At 41.3% G+C, this 21,279-nt stretch overlaps 1 protein-coding gene across 1 annotated transcript in view; it reads left to right on the top strand.

Annotated features, from left to right (window-relative positions):
- The window catches only part of FANCC (FA complementation group C), a 58,413-nt gene that overhangs the window by 34,853 nt on the left and 2,281 nt on the right, over positions 1-21,279 (top strand). The window contains exons 8-13 of the mRNA XM_035099631.2: positions 4,978-5,030; positions 7,054-7,153; positions 8,960-9,035; positions 9,196-9,277; positions 11,112-11,283; positions 14,339-14,539. Coding sequence (XP_034955522.2) covers positions 4,978-5,030; positions 7,054-7,153; positions 8,960-9,035; positions 9,196-9,277; positions 11,112-11,283; positions 14,339-14,539 — 684 coding nt within the window. The remainder of the gene's footprint in view (positions 1-4,977; positions 5,031-7,053; positions 7,154-8,959; positions 9,036-9,195; positions 9,278-11,111; positions 11,284-14,338; positions 14,540-21,279) is intronic.

Genomic DNA, 21,279 nt, shown 5'->3' with positions numbered 1-21,279 from the left:
TGAGAGTGCAGTATTATTAGTCAGAAAAAAGGGTGTGATTTTCATTTTTTAATTGTTTTTATTGAACGATTATCAGGGCTAACAAAGCTATATATAACATCTCTGTTTTCAGTTCATGGAGTCCTATTGATGAGTTGACTTCCTGTTATACATTTTAACAACACAATATTATTGTTGGCTAACATTGATTTTGAATGCATTTGTAAAAAGAAGCCTCTAATTGGGCTGTAATTAGGGTTGTTTAGTGCTGAGGGATGGGCCCCTCTCATCCAGAGCAGCCAATTAAAGATGGCAAGGATTCTTTTTGTTTCTCAACAGTTATATGCCTCCCCTCCAGGTTACCTTTCCCACCCATCTAGTAGGAAGAACTACTTCAGTTTCATAACCAGGCAAGAGATTTTTGCAATTCCAAGTGCTTTTGTCCTTGGTTTCACATTATAAGCTTGCCATGTAACTGCTTCAAGCGAAAAGGAAAGTCTGTACAGTTCCAGTCTGTAGGCATAATTTTGGATTGCCATTGGATATTCAGAGAACCACAGTCCTTTAAGAACCAAAGAAATAATCCCAGAGATAAGCCTGTTCTTTTAAAGTTACAATTATTTTAAATAAATAAGCAACCAGGACAGTAATTGATAATATTTCTAATGCAATCATGAATGTATCTTCAATAGGGCTTTGCCTGAATGATGTAAGAGAATGTTATATATCAGGATCTTGTAGAATACAACATCGAGCAGTATACAGAGCAGCAACTTTTAAAGTTTAGTCTTGGTAGTGGAAGACTGCTGTGCTTTATTATGGAAGAAATATGATACTCAACACTGTTATATTAGGGCTCCAAATGTAATTAAAGTGTGATGGTCTAGTAACTTCTAGTTTATGTGGTGTGCTGTTACTTGTGTTTCCATCCCTTGGGAAAAAAATGAAATTGGTAATGGAAATTCTATAGTTACTAGGAAGTATAAAAACAAAAGATAAGTGTTATACAGGTTGCACATAGTGAAATGTCCTCTATAAATACTGTTTTGATTTTCAGGAGTAGGTAACACTAGTTCTTTTTCCAGATGGTTAAAGGTGTGTGCGTAAAACATACCAAAATAATCAGGCAAATAGCTTGTGTGAACTGCAAGGGGAAGGGAAACAGTTACAGGTATTGTCAGAAATTAGTTGTATGGATGTTGCAATCTTTTTGCACTGATGCCCAGCCACAGGTATCACCAAAGTGATTTTCTCATGAATGCCAAAGCATTCTGTTGGACTCACTGGTCTTCTGTGGCCAACTCTGTTCAGTAACACCAGCAGGTGATACTTGTGCAACTTGCAACAGCATGAAAATTGTTTGCATAAATAGCATGAGAAACTGGAGGCTGTGGCCCACACATGGGTATATATCTGCTGGGATGGATGCTTAATCCACCAGTTAATTTCAGCTGAGCAACTGCTTTTGGAATACAGTCTGTTCCCAGCTTTCGATTTGATGTGATTTTGTTTTTCAGTCTTGATATCTTTGCCTCTTTTGTGTCAAGAGATCTGAAACTGATCCCAAGGTGTTCATCTGCCCCCAAGATAATTTATTGCTCCACAACTGTGAGGAAAACAACATTCACAAATGGCCAATCTTGTGGATTTTGGGAGTTGACAAATATGAGACTTTTGCTGTTTTGTTTTGTTGCTAGAGAAGTGGACAAAGTGTCCTGGCTTTCTGATAGTAGCAGCTACAGTGGTACCTCTGGTTAAGAACTTAATTCGTTCCGGAAGTCCATTCTTAACCTGAAACTGTTCTTAACCTGAAGCACCACTTTAGCTAATGGGGCTGTTCTCATCTTGAAGCAAAGTTCTTAACCTGAGGTACTATTTCTGGATTAGCGGAGTCTGTAACCTGAAGCGTTTGTAACCTGAAGTGTTTGTAACCTGAAGCGTTTGTAACCTGAGGGTACCACTGTATTTCAACAAAAGTTAATGTAAAGTAACCAGTTTGGGGTAAGGATCTCTCCCTGGCCTCTCATCTTGGAATCTTTAGTTGAAGCTGCTACTATTGCTAAATAGAAACTGGTAAACACACTTGTCCCATATCCTGTATGCATTGAACTAATTTGGTGGCAGCTGCTGTGAAAATAGTGGCTTTGTTACAGGACTGAAAGATTTGGGAAGAGATCTCTCTGAAACAGGTGCCACCATCGGTAAGAGGAGCACTTGGTCCTTCTCCCTTCCTGTGACCTCAGTATTTGGTGCAGAGTTGAGCTGACAGCAGTATGAGTGTGCCTTCACAATGGGACTAGGGAAGATGGGAACCAAAGCCTTTATAGCTCACTGGCTAAATACGCACTACAACCTGGCTTTATTTTCTGCCCTTTGCTGGCTACCCTTGTAAAAAGATGGAGTTCAGATAGAGCTAGGGGTATTGACAAGGAAAAGCACCTGCCAGTTTCTGACGCTCTTAGGCTAGTTTAAATACTGTATTTAAAAAATGTTTCATTTCACTTTGTGCAGATTTTGTCAGATTCTTTAAGTTGACAGCTTTTTATTTAGATTCCACTAACAACTGTGTATTGCTTAAGAGATTTTCTGTCTTCTATTAAGAACTCTTTGAGCATGTAAACATTTGATGTAACATTTCAAATAGAACACAGTGTTTGAAACTAAATGTCAGTTAAGCTTAACTTCAACAGAAAGTTGTAGAATACCAAAAATCAATGCAGGTGATACTGCAGTGCAAGACAGAAACCAAAAAAGTCCATGTGACATCAATCTATTGCTAGCTAAACCAAGCTATTAGTTAATCTTACATAGAATTCTTGACTGGTTCCAAAATGCATTTGATATTGCAGACTCTGCAAACTAAAATTACGTATGGACATGATCAAGCTTACTTATTAAGTTGTTTGTGTCCTGCAAAGCCTGGTGTTTTAGCTTCACAACAACTTTATGAGGTAGATTAATTTGAGAACTTCACAGCTGAAAAAGAATTCAAACTTACATTGTCACTTTTGGGGAGGGGCAACACTCTACAGTGTAACATTTTGTTACGGAATCAACTATCTTTACTGTGTTTAAGTGTGTGTGCGTGTGTGTGTTACTCTTCTTGGCAAAGAAAGGTAAAAATGCAGGACCATTGCTAAAGTTAAGGAAGTGTTAAAGGATGTCTAGTAAATAGGATTCTATGGTATGGTTAAAAAAGATAGTGGTGTTAACCTTAATAATATGAAAATCACCAGCCTCCAAATTGTACAAATATGTGAAACTGAGCAGTCTAGTAGCAGTTGCTCTGTGCAAGAAAGGCACTACACCTCCTGCCTACATTTTGGCATTTTAACATATATCACCCAATTCACTATCACAAGGAATTTGGAAATGGCAGTTCTTCAACAATCTGTGATTTTTTATTTTTTATTTACAAATACTGTATGTGATAAAGCCAGCTGTGAATAGTCATGAACACTAGGTGGCATACGTTTAATATGATAACTTAAATGCAACTATATGGCAAAACACTGGAGTACAACATGAAAATGAGGTGACATGTAATCTTTTCAATATGATAGTGATGTGAGGAAAAATGAGAAGATGTTTAGACTAACGGTTCTCTTCTCATTTCCGCCTTTATGCTTTGTGAGATCTATACTTCCTCAAAATATTTTCCCCTGTGTAGCTGGCTTGGCTACATGAATATTTGCTTTGAGCACTTGGAGTGGAGCTTTCTCAACATGAAAGGTGGATGGAACAATTTCTGTTTGCTCAGTGCTCCAAGTTGGGGCAGCTAGTCATAAAAACTGTCTGGAAAGCCATTAACCCATCTTTTTATCCTGTGGCTGATTTTCTTTAAAAAGAAAAAATATGTATAAGAAAGTGGACTTTGCATCAATAGGGTGAATTTGTGTATTGTAAATATTAGTATTTTTTGAATGCTGATATTCATTAATTTTTAACTTTGAGAGTAATAGTAAAGGTTAAAAATAACCTCTGACAGTCACTGATAAATCTCAGATGAAACAGTCTTTAGCTAATGACCAAACTGATACTGTACAGGACTTTTACTAAATCATATTGTTAAACACCCAAAACAAGCCTCATGACAGCATCATTTCAGATATTTACTTGCCTCCTGCGAATTTGGTTACATAGACCTTTGAAATAGACATTCAAATCTATAATGGATATGAAAAATGAACCCTGGGAAAATAAATGGTACTTTTTGGGGGGGGGGACTTTTATACCTGTTAAAGGTTTGATAACACCCACCCACAAGTATGGGGCACCACTGCTCAGAACAGACCCATGGAAATGTATGGTCATGATCAGCTTAGGTCAGTTAATACTCTTACTAAGCCAAGCCCACAAGAATAAAGTGTACACCCTAGAACACTCAGAATCCTCAGCAACACGCAAGAGGTTCCATAGCAGGTAAGTTAATGTGTCAAGTGTTTCATGAAGTTAGAAAGTTTAAACCATTGTCCTTGGAAATTCAAAGACTAGGTGATTAACACAACAAGCTTGGAAAGGGTGGTCCGCGCCCCCGCCCCCCATTTAACTTTTTAACATGTTAACAGTAATATAACTTGTGACCCTACTGGATTCTCTCCTCCTTTTTTGGAAAAAAGTAGTGGATTGCATCATGGTCTCTAGAAGTTATGCATCTTTCAATTTTTTTTTACTAATTTCAGTAGCTTGAAAACAACCAGGCTCTCATCATTAATTTCCTGTTTCCATTTTTATTATAATAAACCATCCTCATTTGCTTAATGTCACTGTTAGTCTCAGTCATTCCCCTGAAGTCACATTTAAGTTATTGGACTAAGATAGCCTTCTCCAACCTGGTGCCCTACTATTGTTTTGGACTATCAGCTCCAATCTATTGAGAACTATATTAGAGTTACATGCTTTGGTGATCAGCTGTTGTTTGTATTGTTGCTTTGTGTTGAGTTTATGATACAAGCTTTGTCTAAACTATCTTATTTGTTCTTATGTTATTTGCAACAGCACCAAGCTGCATGTCATCCGGCTGTCTTCAGAACTATAGACGAAATTTTCAAGTAAGATTACATACAATTTTTGTGGAAGGATTTTGCCTATCCATCCCAAATCAGTAAATAATATAGAACTGCATTGAATGTCCCAGCGTTCCCATATTTTAAATATATTGTGATAGTATTCACATAATTATGAAGAATTTCTTAATATCGAGAATCTGATCCAGGGAACAACATACGCAGCTTAGTTCCACTGCGTGGCAAAGAATTAAATGCAGGATGTTGTATAACTGATAGTAGAAAAACCAGCCTGTGCTTGAGGTACTTACATACACATTTTATCATAGCAGCCCCCACCCCACACATGTCCCAAGTATAATGGAATCCATTTTTGTTTAATTGTTTGATTCCACTACATGCCACGAAGATACTGGTTTTTGAAATTTATCTGCCCATGAAAACTAAATAAGTTGTAGAATTCAAAAGTGGCAAGAAATATTCAGGAAAAGAAATTTGAATGATCTTGATGGAAGTGGTTTTCTTTTACAATTATTTTCATTTCAGATAGTTTCAAGGGATATCAAATAAGTAATTAGACTGTCTTCGAGTTCGGAACTTGAATAAGAGGGAGCTTTAGCAGGGCCGGCTCCACGGCCAGGCTGGGTGGCGCAGGGTGCCACGGCGCCGGCCCGCCGGGGGGGCGCCACGCAGCTGCTCCCGCCCACCGGCCGTGCAGCACTAAGCGCTGCGTGCTAAGCCCGCCCGCCCGTCGCGCAGCAGCACCCTCGCGGGTGCGCTGAGCCCACCCACCCGCCCAATGGGGCGGCAGGGGGCGGCGGAGGGATCCGTCGCACCATGGCACCAGGACGCCAAAGGTGCTTAAGACGGTCCTGAGCTTTAGGAGCAAATCCCTTGTTAAATATGGACGTGCTAAAAGTGAACTCTTCCCCCACCCAACAATTCAGAAATCACTGAGCCATTTCCAGCAAGAACATTTACCCCTCCCTGTTTTGGATTTGCTAGTGGTGTAACCCTTCATCAGTTCTAGAGTTTTCTGCTGCCTATTCCTCTCCTCTCCCTACTTTCTGGACATACTAAGGTGCAGGATGGGGAAGGAAACCTGTATCAGTGAAGACTGGCAGCAGGAGAGCTTGTCCTAGGTTCCTGTTGTTTTTATCTGCAGTTAGAACTTATGAGATGCTCAGAACCTCCATTGTTGATAGGAATTTGGGGAAATTCCTAATTCCTTAGAAGGAAGATTTTTAAAAACAAAACCAGTGCCCAGAGTTCTCCTTGAGCATGCAGGCACTGCAGACTGGAAGCATGGGAACTAAGGGTGAGCTCTCACCTCTGGAGACCAGGTGAGGAGAGCTAGCAGAGAGATCAGACGAGTTCTTTCAAAGCTTATGATGAATGTTGGAAGGTTGCCCAAGCTTTCTCCAAGGAAACTTGAACAGAATGAACCACTTACAAATCAAGATGGGGGAATGAGAGCAGAAATGCCCTAGTGCACACAAATCATAATCCACATACAAAATGCCTATTGCGCATCAACAGTATTACTATGACAGCAAAAACAGATATGCTGAAGAGTTGGGAGAATGAGATTAGGGAAGAGGAAACATGTTTAACCAGAGCCAGGGGATGAGCTCAGAGGTTTGATGCCACCATACAAAAGCTGTGCCATTTCTTCCTTTCATGTCCCTGCTTCCAGAGCAAACTCTAGTATGAGATTTTATATGTAAGAAACTGAGCAACTAGATACTGTGTTTACAGTTGTAGCTGGAGGGTTTGCAGTTGCCAAAACAAGGTAAAACAATTGTAGATTGACATTGGATTTGTAATAACAGCAATTATATTGCAGAATGGTATTTGTATGTTCATTTTTTTAAAAAAGAAGCAGCAGCAGCAAAGTGAAGTTAGTGATTTTATTTCCCAGGTTTGCATAATAGCTAGATAGGTTTAAAACCACAGCCCAGGGCATGGGAAGAATGCTCTCATTTGTTTTTACCTTCTCTCAATTAATGGTTGCATGATTGGCACACTCATAATCTGACCTGTCATACTTAAACTTTTTGCTGCTCAGGAATGCACTGCTGGAAACTGATGGAGCACCAGAAGTAATGACCGTAATGCAGGTATTTACACAGTGCTTTGTTCAAGCATACCACAAGAATAATAAGCAGGTTAGTTGAATTCCATTTTTCATTATTATTTTTTAAACGAGATCCTTCAAAATGTAGTATAAAAAGAACAATTTTAGGTTGCAAAGTGCTAAAAGAATACAATGATCGAAATAGTGCCTTGCTGCTGTAGTAAATGAATGGCATAAAATGTAAGAGGTTTTTTAGGGGGAGGGGGCTTAATCCACAAAATATTTTCACAGTATTAGTTCACAATTGTAGATTATATACTTGTACAAGTTATAATAAACTGTCCATTTGACAAAACTATGCTTTTTATTTCTCTACTACATCATGGATCTAGGGTGCCTTTCCGCCTCATAAGGATGTCTACTAGTTAATGATCTCTCTTTCTCACAAACACACTCTCTCAACAAATATTAATGAATAAATATTCTAGATTTACACCTAGAAAAACTGTAACTTGACCCTACTTCTTAACACCCTCAAGTAACGTCTGATTCTTCCCTATAGTTTTGTACCTGTAGTACCATTCACATTACTTCGTTTTCCTTTAGGCAACCAAGGTGGTATCCTTGCTTGATAGTCTGATGTTTTAGTTTGGGGCCACATAATCTTTTCAGGTTTCACTCCCATATGAGTTGTTTCCCCTTTCAGAAAACCAAATACTGCATTGTGACTTTTAAATTTTATTGGGGGAACAGTTAGTGAAAGGATGGATCTTACTGGAACTAGTACAGTAATTGACTAATTAGCATTGTAATTAAATCTCTCTTTTAGTTTCAAAAGGTATAAATTAGAGTTGAAATTGCAGCTGTCTCAGTTAATATGTACAGATGCCACTCCCATTAATTTTATGTAGCTTTATTTCTATGGCAGCAGCACATTTTGCAGCCTCAGGGTGGCGGGGGCGACTGAGTGGAGAACATAATCCAAGATCCCACACACCCTTCAAATAGCTAGGAGCCAACTATGCTGTAGAGGTTGTTTGTGTACTTTGTTGTTAAGCTCTTTTTTAAAACATTAACTAGATCTTCTATAAGTTGTTTGCATGAGATTTCATTTTCACTCTATTAGAGAAGAGAAATACTTGGGTGTTGGTTTGGTATGCAGGCTGGAGTGCTTGTAGCTCTTTAACTGTGCATGTATTGAGTTCCGCACAATTCCTTAATGTAGAGGACGACTGCAAAACAGTCAGAATTTCTCCAAAGATATGTGTATATGGATATAAAATATATGGATAACTTCTGCTGGAAACAAAATGTTGTTTTGTTCATTCAGCCTTGTGGGTACCACATGTTAGTCTTGTAACCATATGTAATTGTTGTGGGCAGATAAGTTCAGGAAGTTCAGATAGTAATATTACAGAAAAACTCATTCTCACAAAAAAATGCTACAAAGCTAGACTTTATCTGCATGTGTGCTGCATTCACACATCTTGGTTAGCCATAAACCATAGTTTACTGTGCATTTCTTTCCATTCCTCCCAGCTCACTTTGGGAAGGAAACCAAGACAAACCAGGGAAGGTTTCCTCTTGGGTTACTGATTGCAAAACAAATAATGATCCCTGGATCAAATACAACTCTCAACTTGGGATCATGGTTTGTTTCCTCTAGATCACCCCTTCCAACTCGCCAGTTCTATATTGACATGGAAAGGATTTTTTAAAAGTTGGCTAGGAGAACTTTGAGAAAAGTCATGAGGTTTGTGGCATTGTAAGAATGCAAGCTGTAGGGTTCCTTTCCTTCAATACGAATAGCATGTTTTGTGCTGTATTTGCGTATTTTCTGATGGGGTAAGTTTTAAGAACTAGTCCATAAGTGATACTTGTATTGACTTTGTTTTAGCTCAAGTTTCCACTGAAGGCCTACTTTCCTCATAATCCTCATTCACTTGTGATGGCTTTGCTTAAACATCCCTCAGGTAAGATCAGCTATGACGTGCTTTCCATATTACCAGCTGTGTTTATTTCTGAGACTGATGTATTACAAATCCTCTAGTTCATTAAGAATTTTCTCTAATACAAACTAGTGCATATTTTGGTTTTCACTTCAAATGTCTCCTATTAATATTTATCTTTTAGACTTCCCAGCTACTGGTTTGCATCAACACTTGACCCGCATTGCAGAAATGCTCAAAGCAACAGTAGAAGCAAAGTGCACTGGGTAAGCAACAGTAGCAATGGTTTCTTTTTTGGCTTTTTTCCTTTTCCTTTTATTTTGGGAATGCCATTGGCTTGGGGTAGCTTGATGGTTTAAATTTCATTCCCTTTTGATTTATTACTGGATTGGTTTAAACAACAACAACAACAACAAACAACAACAAGGCAAGCCCGAAATTAAACAAATGGGAAGACATTAGTAGCCCAGTCCATCCGTATATTGCTGTCTTAGAGCACTCTTGTCTACAAGGGCTTCCCATTTAGTTCAGTGGGGTAGCATCTTCTGTGCTCAAAAAGACAACAGGTGGAGCTGCTTGTTTGCATGGAACATGGGTGGGGACTGGGGAACCCTTTTCAGCCCAAGTACTGCATTCCCTGGTGGCTAATCTTTTGGTTAGTGGGCGAGGCCAAAACAAAATGAGTTTAGCCAAAGCAGGAACAGGAGGTTTGTACCATAATCTCTCATTGCTGCAAGCCAGATTTTCCTGAGTGTAACGACAACAAGATTGGGCTCAGAAGGTGAGCAAAATCCTTGACCAGGATCATATGGGAAGGAAATGATTCCTGAAATATGCTGTTCCCTAGTAATGATTTTTCAATTGCTCATTTTTCCAGCTCTCAGTTTGCTACATTTTTGTATTGGTTTCTGGTTTGTGGGGGGTGGGGGTTAAAGATGTCCTCATGAAATTTTGTCAGTCTTTTAGTGTGCATTTCTCTTAAAACACACTTTTCCCCAAGCAAATTCCCCTAAAATATTGCATTTGTATGTTGTTTTCACTTATATATGCACTATCATGTATACCTTAAAGGTAAAGGGACCCCTGACCATTAGGTCCAATCGTGACCGACTCTGGGGTTGTGGCGCTCATCTCGCATTATTGGCCGAGGAAGCCGGCGTACAGCTTCCAGGTCATGTGGCCAGCATGACAAAGCCGCTTCTGGCAAACCAGAGCAGCCCACGGAAACACCGTTTACCTTCCCGCTGTAGCGGTACCTATTTATCTACTTGCACTTTGACGTGCTTTTGAACTGCTAGGTTGGCAGCAGCTGGGATCGCGCAACGGGAGCTCACCCCGTCGCGGGGATTCAAACTGTCGACCTTCTGATCGACAAGCCCTAGGCTCTGTGGTTTAACCCACAGCGCCACCCACGTTCTAGGTTTTTGGATGAATAGTTGATTAGAAAAGTGGCCTAAAGTATTTAAAATAAAATACAAATAAATAAATAACTGTGGCCAGCTCCTCAAACACTATACAGTGGTAGCTTGGGTTACAAACACCTTGGGTTACAAACATTTCAGGTTACAGACTCCACTAACCCGGAAGAAGTACCCCAGGTTAAGAACTTTGCCCCAGGATGAGAACAGAAATTGTGCACTGGCAGCGGTTGGCCCCACTAGCTAAAGTGGTACCTCAGGTTAAGAACGGTTTCAGGTTAAGAATGGACCTCCAGAACAAATTAAGTTTGTAACCAGAGGTACCACTGTAATCTCATAACAGAAATACTACATGAGAAAAAAAAGTTTGTGTTTCATTTGCATGTAAAAGTTGTTCAAGGCAGAAGACAGTTTTCAAAGTGCCATTTTAAGAAAAATGTCTAAAATATTTGTAAGCTGTCTTTTTATTATTTAAGTGCATATTGGAAATTAATTGCTAGATACCTCTCCGTGGAAGGAATTACTTTTCCTGTTATGAAATATTATTGCACTGCTATGGATTGCCTTGCCTCATGTGCAGATAAGACTGCACAGGTTCCAAATGAGCACCTCTTGGGAATCTATGATGAAATTTAAAATTATAATTAATGGAAAAACTGAAATACATTTTGTGCTATTTCAGATATTGTGGAGACCTCTTTGAGAGCTGGTTTTTGTTTGTTCATTTTGGAGAATGGGCTGATATCGCAGCAGAGCAGTTGTTGTCACAAGCGGAATCCTCAGATGCTATGTTGTGGCTTTTGGCATTTTACTATAATCCAGGTGAAGAGAATTGGCAGAGAACTCAAACAATGGTGGGTAGTTCCAGCTATGTATGTGAGAATTCAGTAATCAGCCATATGTCTATAATGTGAGGCATTGGTTTAGATTAGAAGAATTATTTTTGCCACAGCTGTTATTTAAGCCAAGGCTGTAATTGAAATTCAGTGCTGATCGCAAACCCCACTTTCTGCAGAGATTGGCTCTATTTGGGAGCTTGGAAAGTGGGCCTTGCCTCTGGCAGGAAATTTAAAAGGCACTGAATGCAGTCTTGGCAAGGAATAATTGGGAGTGCATTTGCAGTCATGGCTTTGCCTGCCCTGTACCTGATTTCATATGACATCAGGCAGCCGTGCCTTGAAGAAAATGACCTTTTGGGCCAAATTAGGACCCTTAGCAGGCCTAATTTGGCCTGTGGCCCAGATGTCCCCTGTGCCTGGTTTAAGGTTTAGAGATTGTTTCTAGGGATCTTCCTTTCATTAAATTTTCCAGTCACAAGACTTTCTGTTGCTGGCCACAGCAGCTCTGAGGATTAGACTATTAGTAGGGCAGGTGAATAAAATGCTAGCTGTCCATTTAGCATTTATAATGTAATAATCTCTATTCAGCTAGCTTTCTACACTGCCAGTTGTTACTCTTGAATCATCCACTAGTAAAATTGTATAGCTCTTGGTGATCTCACAGTATGATCATGTTAAAACTTGGTGTGGTGGTAACGAGACAGTTCTTCCATTATCACCAACAGTAGTGACATTAGGTTAACCTTTCCTGTCTAATATACCTTTAAAAATCATAGTGATCTTGTGACAAAGGAGCTGCAGGCATCCTGACTTACACTTACTGCCACGTACCCTTTTCATATAAAGACATGGGAGCTTTTATTCAGTTAGCCAATTAGTTGATTTCTATCCTGACTTTTTATCCAGAAAGCTCACTAAAATAATTTAAGTTAAAAATAAATGAAACACAATTATGTTGGGCTATTTCTTCCCCTTCCCAACAGCTGGCATTGTACACTCTTCACATTAGTCCATTATGGATGTTCCCATCAACTTTATCCCATGGCATTCCTTTGAATTCTGGCAACTGGGTGGTCTGTTCCTGACTGTGCACTATATGCTCACTGCCCAAAGGCAGACGGGGGATAGAATCAGGTGCTGCAGCAGCTGTGACTCAGGTGACCTGCTGAGTGATAGCAGTTCTATGTTCCATGTTAGTATGTGTGCTTATTAATATCTCTATGTGCCTCTTGTGTTTTGCACAAATAAGAGTGTACACAGTAAGTTTTCTGTACATTAATGAAGTTCAGGGAATAGTTCTGCTTCTAATGGTAGTGACAGTAGTAGTAAAAAATGCAGTGACACTAGAATGCAGTCTTCTCTTGATGCAAAATTGCACTACAGCGGTGAGCCTGGCACCTTCATTATGGGCTGATCTATGGGCACCACAAAATAATAGTAACCTCTGGAAATTTTAATTGTCACTTCCTTTACTTACGGAGTCTTCTTTCATTAAAATGCTTCCAGGGGTTAGTTCTGTTTACACCTTTTAATTTCTTTAATTGCTCATGTCCTAACTTGACCCTTTCCAGTAAATACTCTCTCCTCCCACACCCCCTTTTATTCAGTTGCAAAACTGAAATTAAGGATAAAAGAAAAACGCTTTAAGCATGTGGTTTTGCAGCAGTTTCCACAGAGAGAAGGAGCATTTTAACCTGAGTAGGCAAAATAAAAAGAGTGAAACTGCAGTCATTATATACATGTTGGGGTGCCAGAAGTTACATTAATGTTGAAATCAATTTATGTATGATTACATAATGGAAATAGACCTGTAGATTTTCTGAGACCAGGGAGGGATTCTGGAGGAGTGGTTTTAGCACTGCTTCCTTCAAGCTGGCGGGGAACACCCCATATTGCAAGGAGGCATTAATCAGCTCCCTGGCCCAGCCTACTTTGTTGCCTTCCCTGCCACCAGTCCTCACCAGTGTTCAGTTTCATTCGACCAGAGTTTTCCTCCACTTGTGTTCAAACTGTCTCCCAACTTGTTTCCTCATCCTAAGCTCTGGGGTATACCAGGGGACTAAACGGGTTCCCTGAAGTGGGAGAAAGGCGCTCAGGGGTGGTCATGTCAATGGCTTGAGCTATTTGGAAGTCCCAGCCAGGGCTTTGACAGAAGTGCCAGTCCTATCAGCCAGAAAATCCCCTAGAGCCGTTTGGAAACCCATTGGACCCATTAGCCTATGAGGGCGGCCCATCCTAATAGGTTCCCCCACTGCTGCAGAGGGGAGAAGGTGCTGAAAGCCTAAATCTGACCATGACGAGGGGTGATGTCAATATCCCCCACTTTCAGATTACCCTCTTCCTGCCCAGTTGAGAAATCAAGGTCCAGAATCCGGCCTGCCACATTCATTGGCCCAATGACAATATGGAAATAAATTGCTTAAAACTAGTGTGTTTAGGGTTGCCAGGAAGGAGATATTTTCCATTTCCTGCCGTGCCTTTTATGTAGCAAATATTTTTAAGTAATACTTCTTAGGATCTAGCCAATAATTTCCTTTAATGCAAAAACTCTCAAATCCTGCCTCTGTTTTGGCTCCAGAAGCTGTTTGTTCTGGCTGCTCCAAGAGGGGAAGGTGTGTGGGGGGTGTATTTTAAACAATACTAGAAGGAAACCAACCCCCCCCCCCGATTCAGATTTTTTTTATCAGACAAGGTCAGATTGCATGGGGATTAATTGATTTGTAGCTGCTGTAGCTTTCTGTTCTTTCCCCCACAATAGAACAACCTAACTTCATTCCACTTTGTGACTTTCACCATTTTCTTTTACCAAAAAAAAAAGAGAGGTCTAACCCTATCTCATGGTCCTCGGTGCTTAGTTTTTCAAGACTACCAAAATCAGGGAGTTTCTTGTTCTTTTGAAATCTTCATTCTGCTCTTTGTGGTCCAGAAAGGAAACAATGCAAAATATCTCCCCCTGTGAACTTCCCTCACTGGCTCAGGAATCAGTTGTGTGCTTTTCTGCAAATCTCAAGAAAGCAAATGTTTATCTTTCACCTTGCAAACTTTTATTCCTCGCAATGCTTCTCAACAGGTGGAAGCAAGATCTGTATGTGACCATCTGACTGCCTTGTTCAGAACTCCAGTTATTTCTGTCACAGATCTGCAGACTGCAGTTAGCAGCGGAACAAAACAAAACAAATCAAGTAGCAACCTGGTAGTTACACACCTGATAATCAGCTTTCTGCTGTTTACTCCTATTGGACACACAGTCGCCAAAGAATTTATTACCCATGTAAGTATTTTTCTTCATTATTTTTACTGATAGCAAGATACCTACCAGTATGAACAAATAAAATACTGCAGAATGTCCATTGTGAACAAGGAAGCCCCTGCTTGTGCCTTAGTTGCGTGTGCACTCATCACAGCCTGTGTCACATGGTGGAGCAAACCAAAAGGTGGTGTATATCATTTTCCTACACCTGGATTAAAGTTATGGTGGGGAGACTTCTGGTTTTTTGTTGTTGTTGTTGATGATGATGATAATAATTTCCCCAGCTACTCTGGCCAGCTCACAGCATATATCGGAACATGCTAAAACATCAAATATTCAGATGTCTTCTAAAAGTCAGATAGTTGTTTATTTCCTTGACATCTGAAGGGTGTTTCACAGGGAGGGTGCCACCACCAAGAAGGCCCTCTGCCTGGTTCCCTGTAACTTCGCTTTTCACAGCAAGGGAACCAGCAGAAGACCCTCGGAGGTGGAGACTGATGGGGGTGGAGATGCTCCTTCAGGTTGTGATGGATCCCCCACCTCACTGCTTTAACCTCAGAGGCTCTCCCTGTGCTTCTCCACAAACAGGAGAAAAAAACCTCCAGAGTCCAAATTGGACTTGTCTCCAGAGTACCTCAGGCTCTGCATTCGAAACCTATGGCCACCAGTGGGGTCTCCCTCCCTGGGATCCCTACTGCTACAGTGTGCCTCTCCCTTAGGCAACTATGTGGCTCCTTCGGCTTCGCTAACCAGCCCTTTGTATGACAGGAGAAACAGCAAACAGTTTCCTCTTCCCCAGGAAAGCTTTGTTCTCCCCTCTTTGTCACACCTTTGAAGGTACCGAGACACTGCCGAGTCAGTGAACGTTTAAGCACATTTAACTTTATTATTTAACTTATAAACATGAGTTTCTTTGGTTCTTAAAAGCACATATCTTCTTTTTTTTATTTAACAGTTTTCTTCATACAGCTCCTGCATCCCTCTTTAACACTCTACCCTCTACCAACTCCCTAACTCCCAACTGTCAATCCCCAACTCCCAACTGCCATTTAGAATGCCCCCCCAAGCTCCGCCTCTCAGGGAACACTTGTCTAGAATGGGAGTGAGGGATTAACCCATGATGAACCAGAATCATCATCAGGCACCATTCCGCCACATTCGTCCCTCCCCCAAAGTCATTGCATCGGCATAGTTACACTTTTAAACAATGCCGAAGCAATGTCTTGGAGCTTAATTAAAACCAATTAACTCAGAATTCCCTTTTTCAACAACTTTTATGTTCTAACATTACTTAACAAATTCTTTTCATTTACCTGTATCTTACCTCCACCAACACATATTGATTTATTATTGATATACCTTTCCAGTTGCCATAACATTGGTTTTTTTCCCTTTTCTTATCAATCAATCTTTAAAACATCTTGACAATGCATCAGCTACGATGTTATCTTTCCCTCTAATATGTTTAATGTCAAAGTCATAATCTTGCAAATGCATACTCCATCGGATTAATTTGCTATTGGTGCTTTTCACTTGGTTTAACCACCTTAAAGGAGAGTGATCTGTGCACAGGGTGAATTTTCTCCCGCACAGGTAAGGCTTCAATTTCCCAATTGACCACACTATTGATAGGCATTCTGGCTCTAAAGTTGAGAGATGCTGTTCTCTCTCTAACAATTTTCTACTAAGATATAATATGGGTAGCAGAATGCCGCCTTCTCCTTCCTGGCTTAACACTGCTCCAAGTCCCACATTTGATGCATCAGTCATGAGAATGAATGGTTTAGAGAAATCTGGAGCTCTCAAAATAGGCTCCACCATTAAAGTAGATTTCAACATATCATATGCCTGTTGACACTGTACTGTCCAAATAATCTTATCAGGCTGGCTCTTCTTTACACAATCATGCAAGGCTGCAGCATGAGTGCTAAACTGGGGAATAAAGCGTCGATAATATCCTACTACCCCAAGAAAAGCTCGAATCTGTTTCTTAGTGGTGGGTCTAGGCCATTCACTAATTGCCTTTACTTTGTTGGTGTCAGGCCTGATGACCCCACTTCCTAAAATGTGTCCCAAATACCGTACTTGCCTCATGCCAATTTGGCATTTAGCAGCCTTCACCGACAACCCAGCCGATCTCACTCTCTCAAACACTACACTCAGATGCTGTAAGTGTTCTTTCCATGATTGACTAAAGACAGCTATATCATCTATATAAGCTAATGCATACATTCTCAATCCCTTTAACATTTTATCAATTAATCTCTGAAACGTGGATGGAGCATTTTTTAGTCCAAAAGGCAAAACTTTAAACTCAAATACCCCATCCTGGGTGATAAATGCCGTTTTGGGTTGATCCACTGGGTCCATGGCCACTTGCCAATACCCTTTTGTCAAATCTAAGGTGGAGATATAATTGGCCTTGCCTATTGTCTCTACCAACTCATCTACTCGCGGCATCGGATAAACATCTGCCACAGTTACCTGGTTTAACTTTCTGTAATCAACACAGGGACGATAAGTCTTGTCTGGTTTTTGCACCAAAATCATGGGGGAGCACCATGGGCCATGTGAAGGTTCAATCAGTCCCAAGTCTAACATTTCCTTAACTTCAATGGAGATTAAATCTGCTTGAACCCCAGTCACTCTATAAGGTTGGGAAGCAATTGGCTTAGCCTCACCAGTATTTATCCGGTGTACAGCTAAATGAGTTCTTCCAGGGATGTTGGAAAAGATCTGGGAGAAGTTTGCAAGGACGGTTTTTATTTGTCCTTCCTGTTCTGGGTTCAAATTTGGGTCTAAGGACACTTCTGACACAGTGGTTCCCTTACTTAAATTCCCCCATCCAGTTAATCTCACATCATGCGTTATCTGCCCATTAACCTTCAATATTACCTGGCTTCTGTCGAAATACGGTTTTAACATATTAACATGAAAAACTTTACATCGTCTCTCTTCAGCCTTTATCTCAACTAGATAGTTCACCGCTGATAGTTTTTCTATCACTCTAAAGGGTCCGTCCCAGGAAACCTCAAGCTTCTGCTGTCGTCTAGGTCTCAGAACCAGGACTTGGTCACCAGGTTGGAAGTTCCGGTGTCTAGCGTGTGCGTCGTACCATCCTTTCTGGTGTTGTTGTGCTCTCTTTAAATTGCAGGATGCTAGTTCCTTGAGCTCCTGTAAGTCACTTTGCAGTTCCTGAAGATAGGTTAAGACGTCAGCACTCTCAATGGGTTCCTTTCCTACCCAGGCAGACTTCAACAGGTCTAATGGTCCACGGGGTTGCCTTCCAAATAAAAGTTCAAAGGGGCTGAAGCCCGTACTTTCTTGAGGTACCTCTCTGTACCCAAATAGAAAATGCTGTAAACTCTCATCCCAATCATTTGGGTGATTGATCGAATAGGTCTTCAGCATTTGATTAAGGGTCTGATTAAATTTTTCGGTCAAGCCATTTGTCTGCGGACGGTAAGCTGTCGCTTTTAGATGTTTAATCCCACAAAGAGATAACAGCTCCTCCATTGACTTAGATATAAAGGCTGCCCCCAAGTCCGTAATGATCTCCTTAGGGAACCCTAGCCTAGAGAACACAGACAATAAAGCTTTAGCCACTGTCTTTGTGTCTATGTCTCTCAGGGGAATAGCCTCCGGATATCGTGTAGCATAGTCCAAAATAGTCAGAACATATTTATGACCACGACATGTTGCTCGAGAAACTGGCCCAATGATGTCCACACCAATCCTGAAGAAAGGCTCTGTTACTACCGGAATTGGTTGCAGCAAGCCACGGGTCTTGTCACCACTTTTCCCTGCTCTTTGGCATATTGGGCAGGACTTGCAATAAGCCCGAATGGCCTTTCCTATCCCAGGCCAGTAAAACCGCGATTGTATTCTGTCCCTGGTTTTATTAATGCCTAGGTGAGCGGCAATGGGTGAATCATGTGCCAGCTGTAGAACCTGCAGTCGGTATTTCTGGGGCAAAACCAACTGTTTTTTTGTTTTCCATACTGCTGCACTTTCTCTCCTTTTAGCTATTCTATGAAGTCTCCCCTCTATTTCCGTAAACACACAGGGATTCTCCATGGTCACTTCAGTGTCAGGACTCTGCACCTTATCCCACAATTCTTTCAGGGATTCATCCTCCTTCTGTTCTACTAAAAACTGGGTGCTAAATTCCTGTGCATTCGGTAGTGTAAGCAGTACCTCCTCTCCCACAGGCTCTATGGGTAGTGCATTAGGGACAGGGGCCGGACCCGCAAGGGCTTTCGATTTTGCTCTTGTGACAACTTGTATTTGCTGTCCCTGTTTTCCTAAGTCATTCCCTATTAAAACAGGAACCTCCAGATCATCCCATATACCCACTGTCCACTTGCCATTAAAGCCTTGGTACTGAATGTTCACTTCCGCTATCGGCACCACAAATTCAGGACCCCATATACCTTTTAGGCTGTAAGACTGGTTTGGGAGATATTGTTCTTTAGGGATCCAACAAGGCCTCACCAGAGTAACCTGTGCGCCAGTGTCTCTAAGACCCATTAATCGTTGTCCATTTACTCTGACAGTCTCCATAAATTCCTTGTTAACCTCTCCCTCAGCTCTCCAGACCTGCATAACTTTAGCAGAATCCTCTGCTTGACTGGGCTCTGGCACCTGGCTGAGGAGGGTGTATAGCAGGCATGTCAAACATGCGGCCCTCCAGATGTTTTGGCCTACAACTCCCATGATCCCTAGCTAGCAGGACCAGTGGTTGGGGAAGATGGGAATTGTAGTCCAAAACATCTGGAGGGCCGCAAGTTTGACATGCCTGGTGTATAGTATCTGTTTGAAGCAACAATTTTACCGGTTTCGCAGCATCACCTGCAGTTTGTGCTTTTGCCAGTAGGGGGCATTTTGCTCGAACGTGCCCCTCCCTCTCACAGAAGAAGCATGTAATTCTCTTTTGAGGTGGCTTATCAGACCCCGCTTGTCTGACAGGGTTGGGTTCTTGTCTTTCCCGACTTTCTCCAGCTCGCCACAGTTTATTTTTCTGTGAAGGCCTAGGGAATATTATTTCACCATCCTCCCCTTCAATTTGATCTAAAACTTCTGCTGCTGCTGCTGCCACAGTTTGTAATTTTTTGTCCCTCAGAAACCACCGTAAACTGGAAGGAACATGTTTGAAGAACTGCTCTAAGCCAATTAACTGTTTAAGCTCCTCAAAGCTCTTCACACCGCTTCCTTCTACCCATCTATTCAGCAGTCTATCCAAGCGACTTCCCAACTGGGCATAAGTTTCCTTTGGGTTCCGCTTAATTCCACGAAATGCCTTCCTACTCTGCTCTGCTGTGAGCCCACAACGCACTTTAACCCGATGTTTAAAAACTGAGTAGCTTGATAATTCCTCCTCCCTCAAATCTGAATAAATTTCACTCAAGATCCCGCAGATCTGAGGTCGTAAATATAGCATCCAATTCTCCTCAGGGATTTGAAATTCTCCACATACCCTCTCAAAAGAAAATAAAAATGCCTCGATATCATCGCCACTCACATATTTAGGGAATCGTTTCACGTTCACTGAGGTAACTTCATTAGTATTAAGGTTTGGTGATAACTCCGCCCTTAATTTCATCTCTTCAAGCCGCAGAGAATACATCTCTCTCTCTCTCTCTGTCCTCAATCGTTCCAGCTGTATTTCTTTCTCTGCTTCAACTCTACTTTGTTCTGCTTGAACTCTACTTTGTTCTGCTTGAACTCTACTTTTTTCTGCCTCAACTCGAGCTATCTCCAATTGAACTTTCAATATTTGTAGCTCTGAGTTGGAATTTTCTTCACTAGTTTCAACCTCCTCAGTTCTCACATCTCCCTTTGCCTCTCTCCCCTTTCGTAAATGTGCCATCTTCTGACAGGATTTGTTTGTCTTATTCGACTTCACTCAGCGTGTGGGTGTTGTTTTCGAATCACGACGCTGCCACCAAAAATGTGATGGATCCCCCACCTCACTGCTTTAACCTCAGAGGCTCTCCCTGTGCTTCTCCACAAACAGGAGAAAAAAACCTCCAGAGTCCAAATTGGACTTGTCTCCAGAGTACCTCAGGCTCTGCGTTCGAAACCTATGGCCACCAGTGGGGTCTCCCTCCCTGGGATCCCTACTGCTACAGTGTGCCTCTCCCTTAGGCAACTATGTGGCTCCTTCGGCTTCGCTAACCAGCCCTTTGTATGACAGGAGAAACAGCAAACAGTTTCCTCTTCCCCAGGAAAGCTTTGTTCTCCCCTCTTTGTCACACCTCTGAAGGTACCGAGACACTGCCGAGTCAGTGAATGTTTAAGCACATTTAACTTTATTATTTAACTTATAAACATGAGTTTCTTTGGTTCTTAAAAGCACATATCTTCTTTTTTTATTTAACACAGTTTTCTTCATACAGCTCCTGCATCCCTCTTTAACACTCTACCCTCTACCAACTCCCTAACTCCCAACTGTCAATCCCCAACTCCCAACTGCCATTTAGAATGCCCCCCCCCCAAGCTCCGCCTCTCAGGGAACACTTGTCTAGAATGGGAGTGAGGGATTAACCCATGATGAACCAGAATCATCATCAGGCACCATTCCGCCACACAGGTATACTAGGCCGAGGCTGTTTAGGGTTCAAAACTGTTGAACTCAGAAAATTAGAGTGCTCCTAAAAATAGTTTTAAATGTGTTGCGAACTGCATTGTGGAACCTCCTCCTCTGTGAAGAGGAACTCATTTCTAGTTTGAATGCAGAACCGAGAAAAGAGTTAGGTCAC

The sequence above is a fragment of the Zootoca vivipara genome, chromosome 11, assembly GCF_963506605.1.
Source record: "Zootoca vivipara chromosome 11, rZooViv1.1, whole genome shotgun sequence".
Taxonomy (NCBI): Eukaryota; Metazoa; Chordata; class Lepidosauria; order Squamata; family Lacertidae; genus Zootoca; species Zootoca vivipara.
This window is presented reverse-complemented; position numbering and strand designations above follow the sequence as displayed.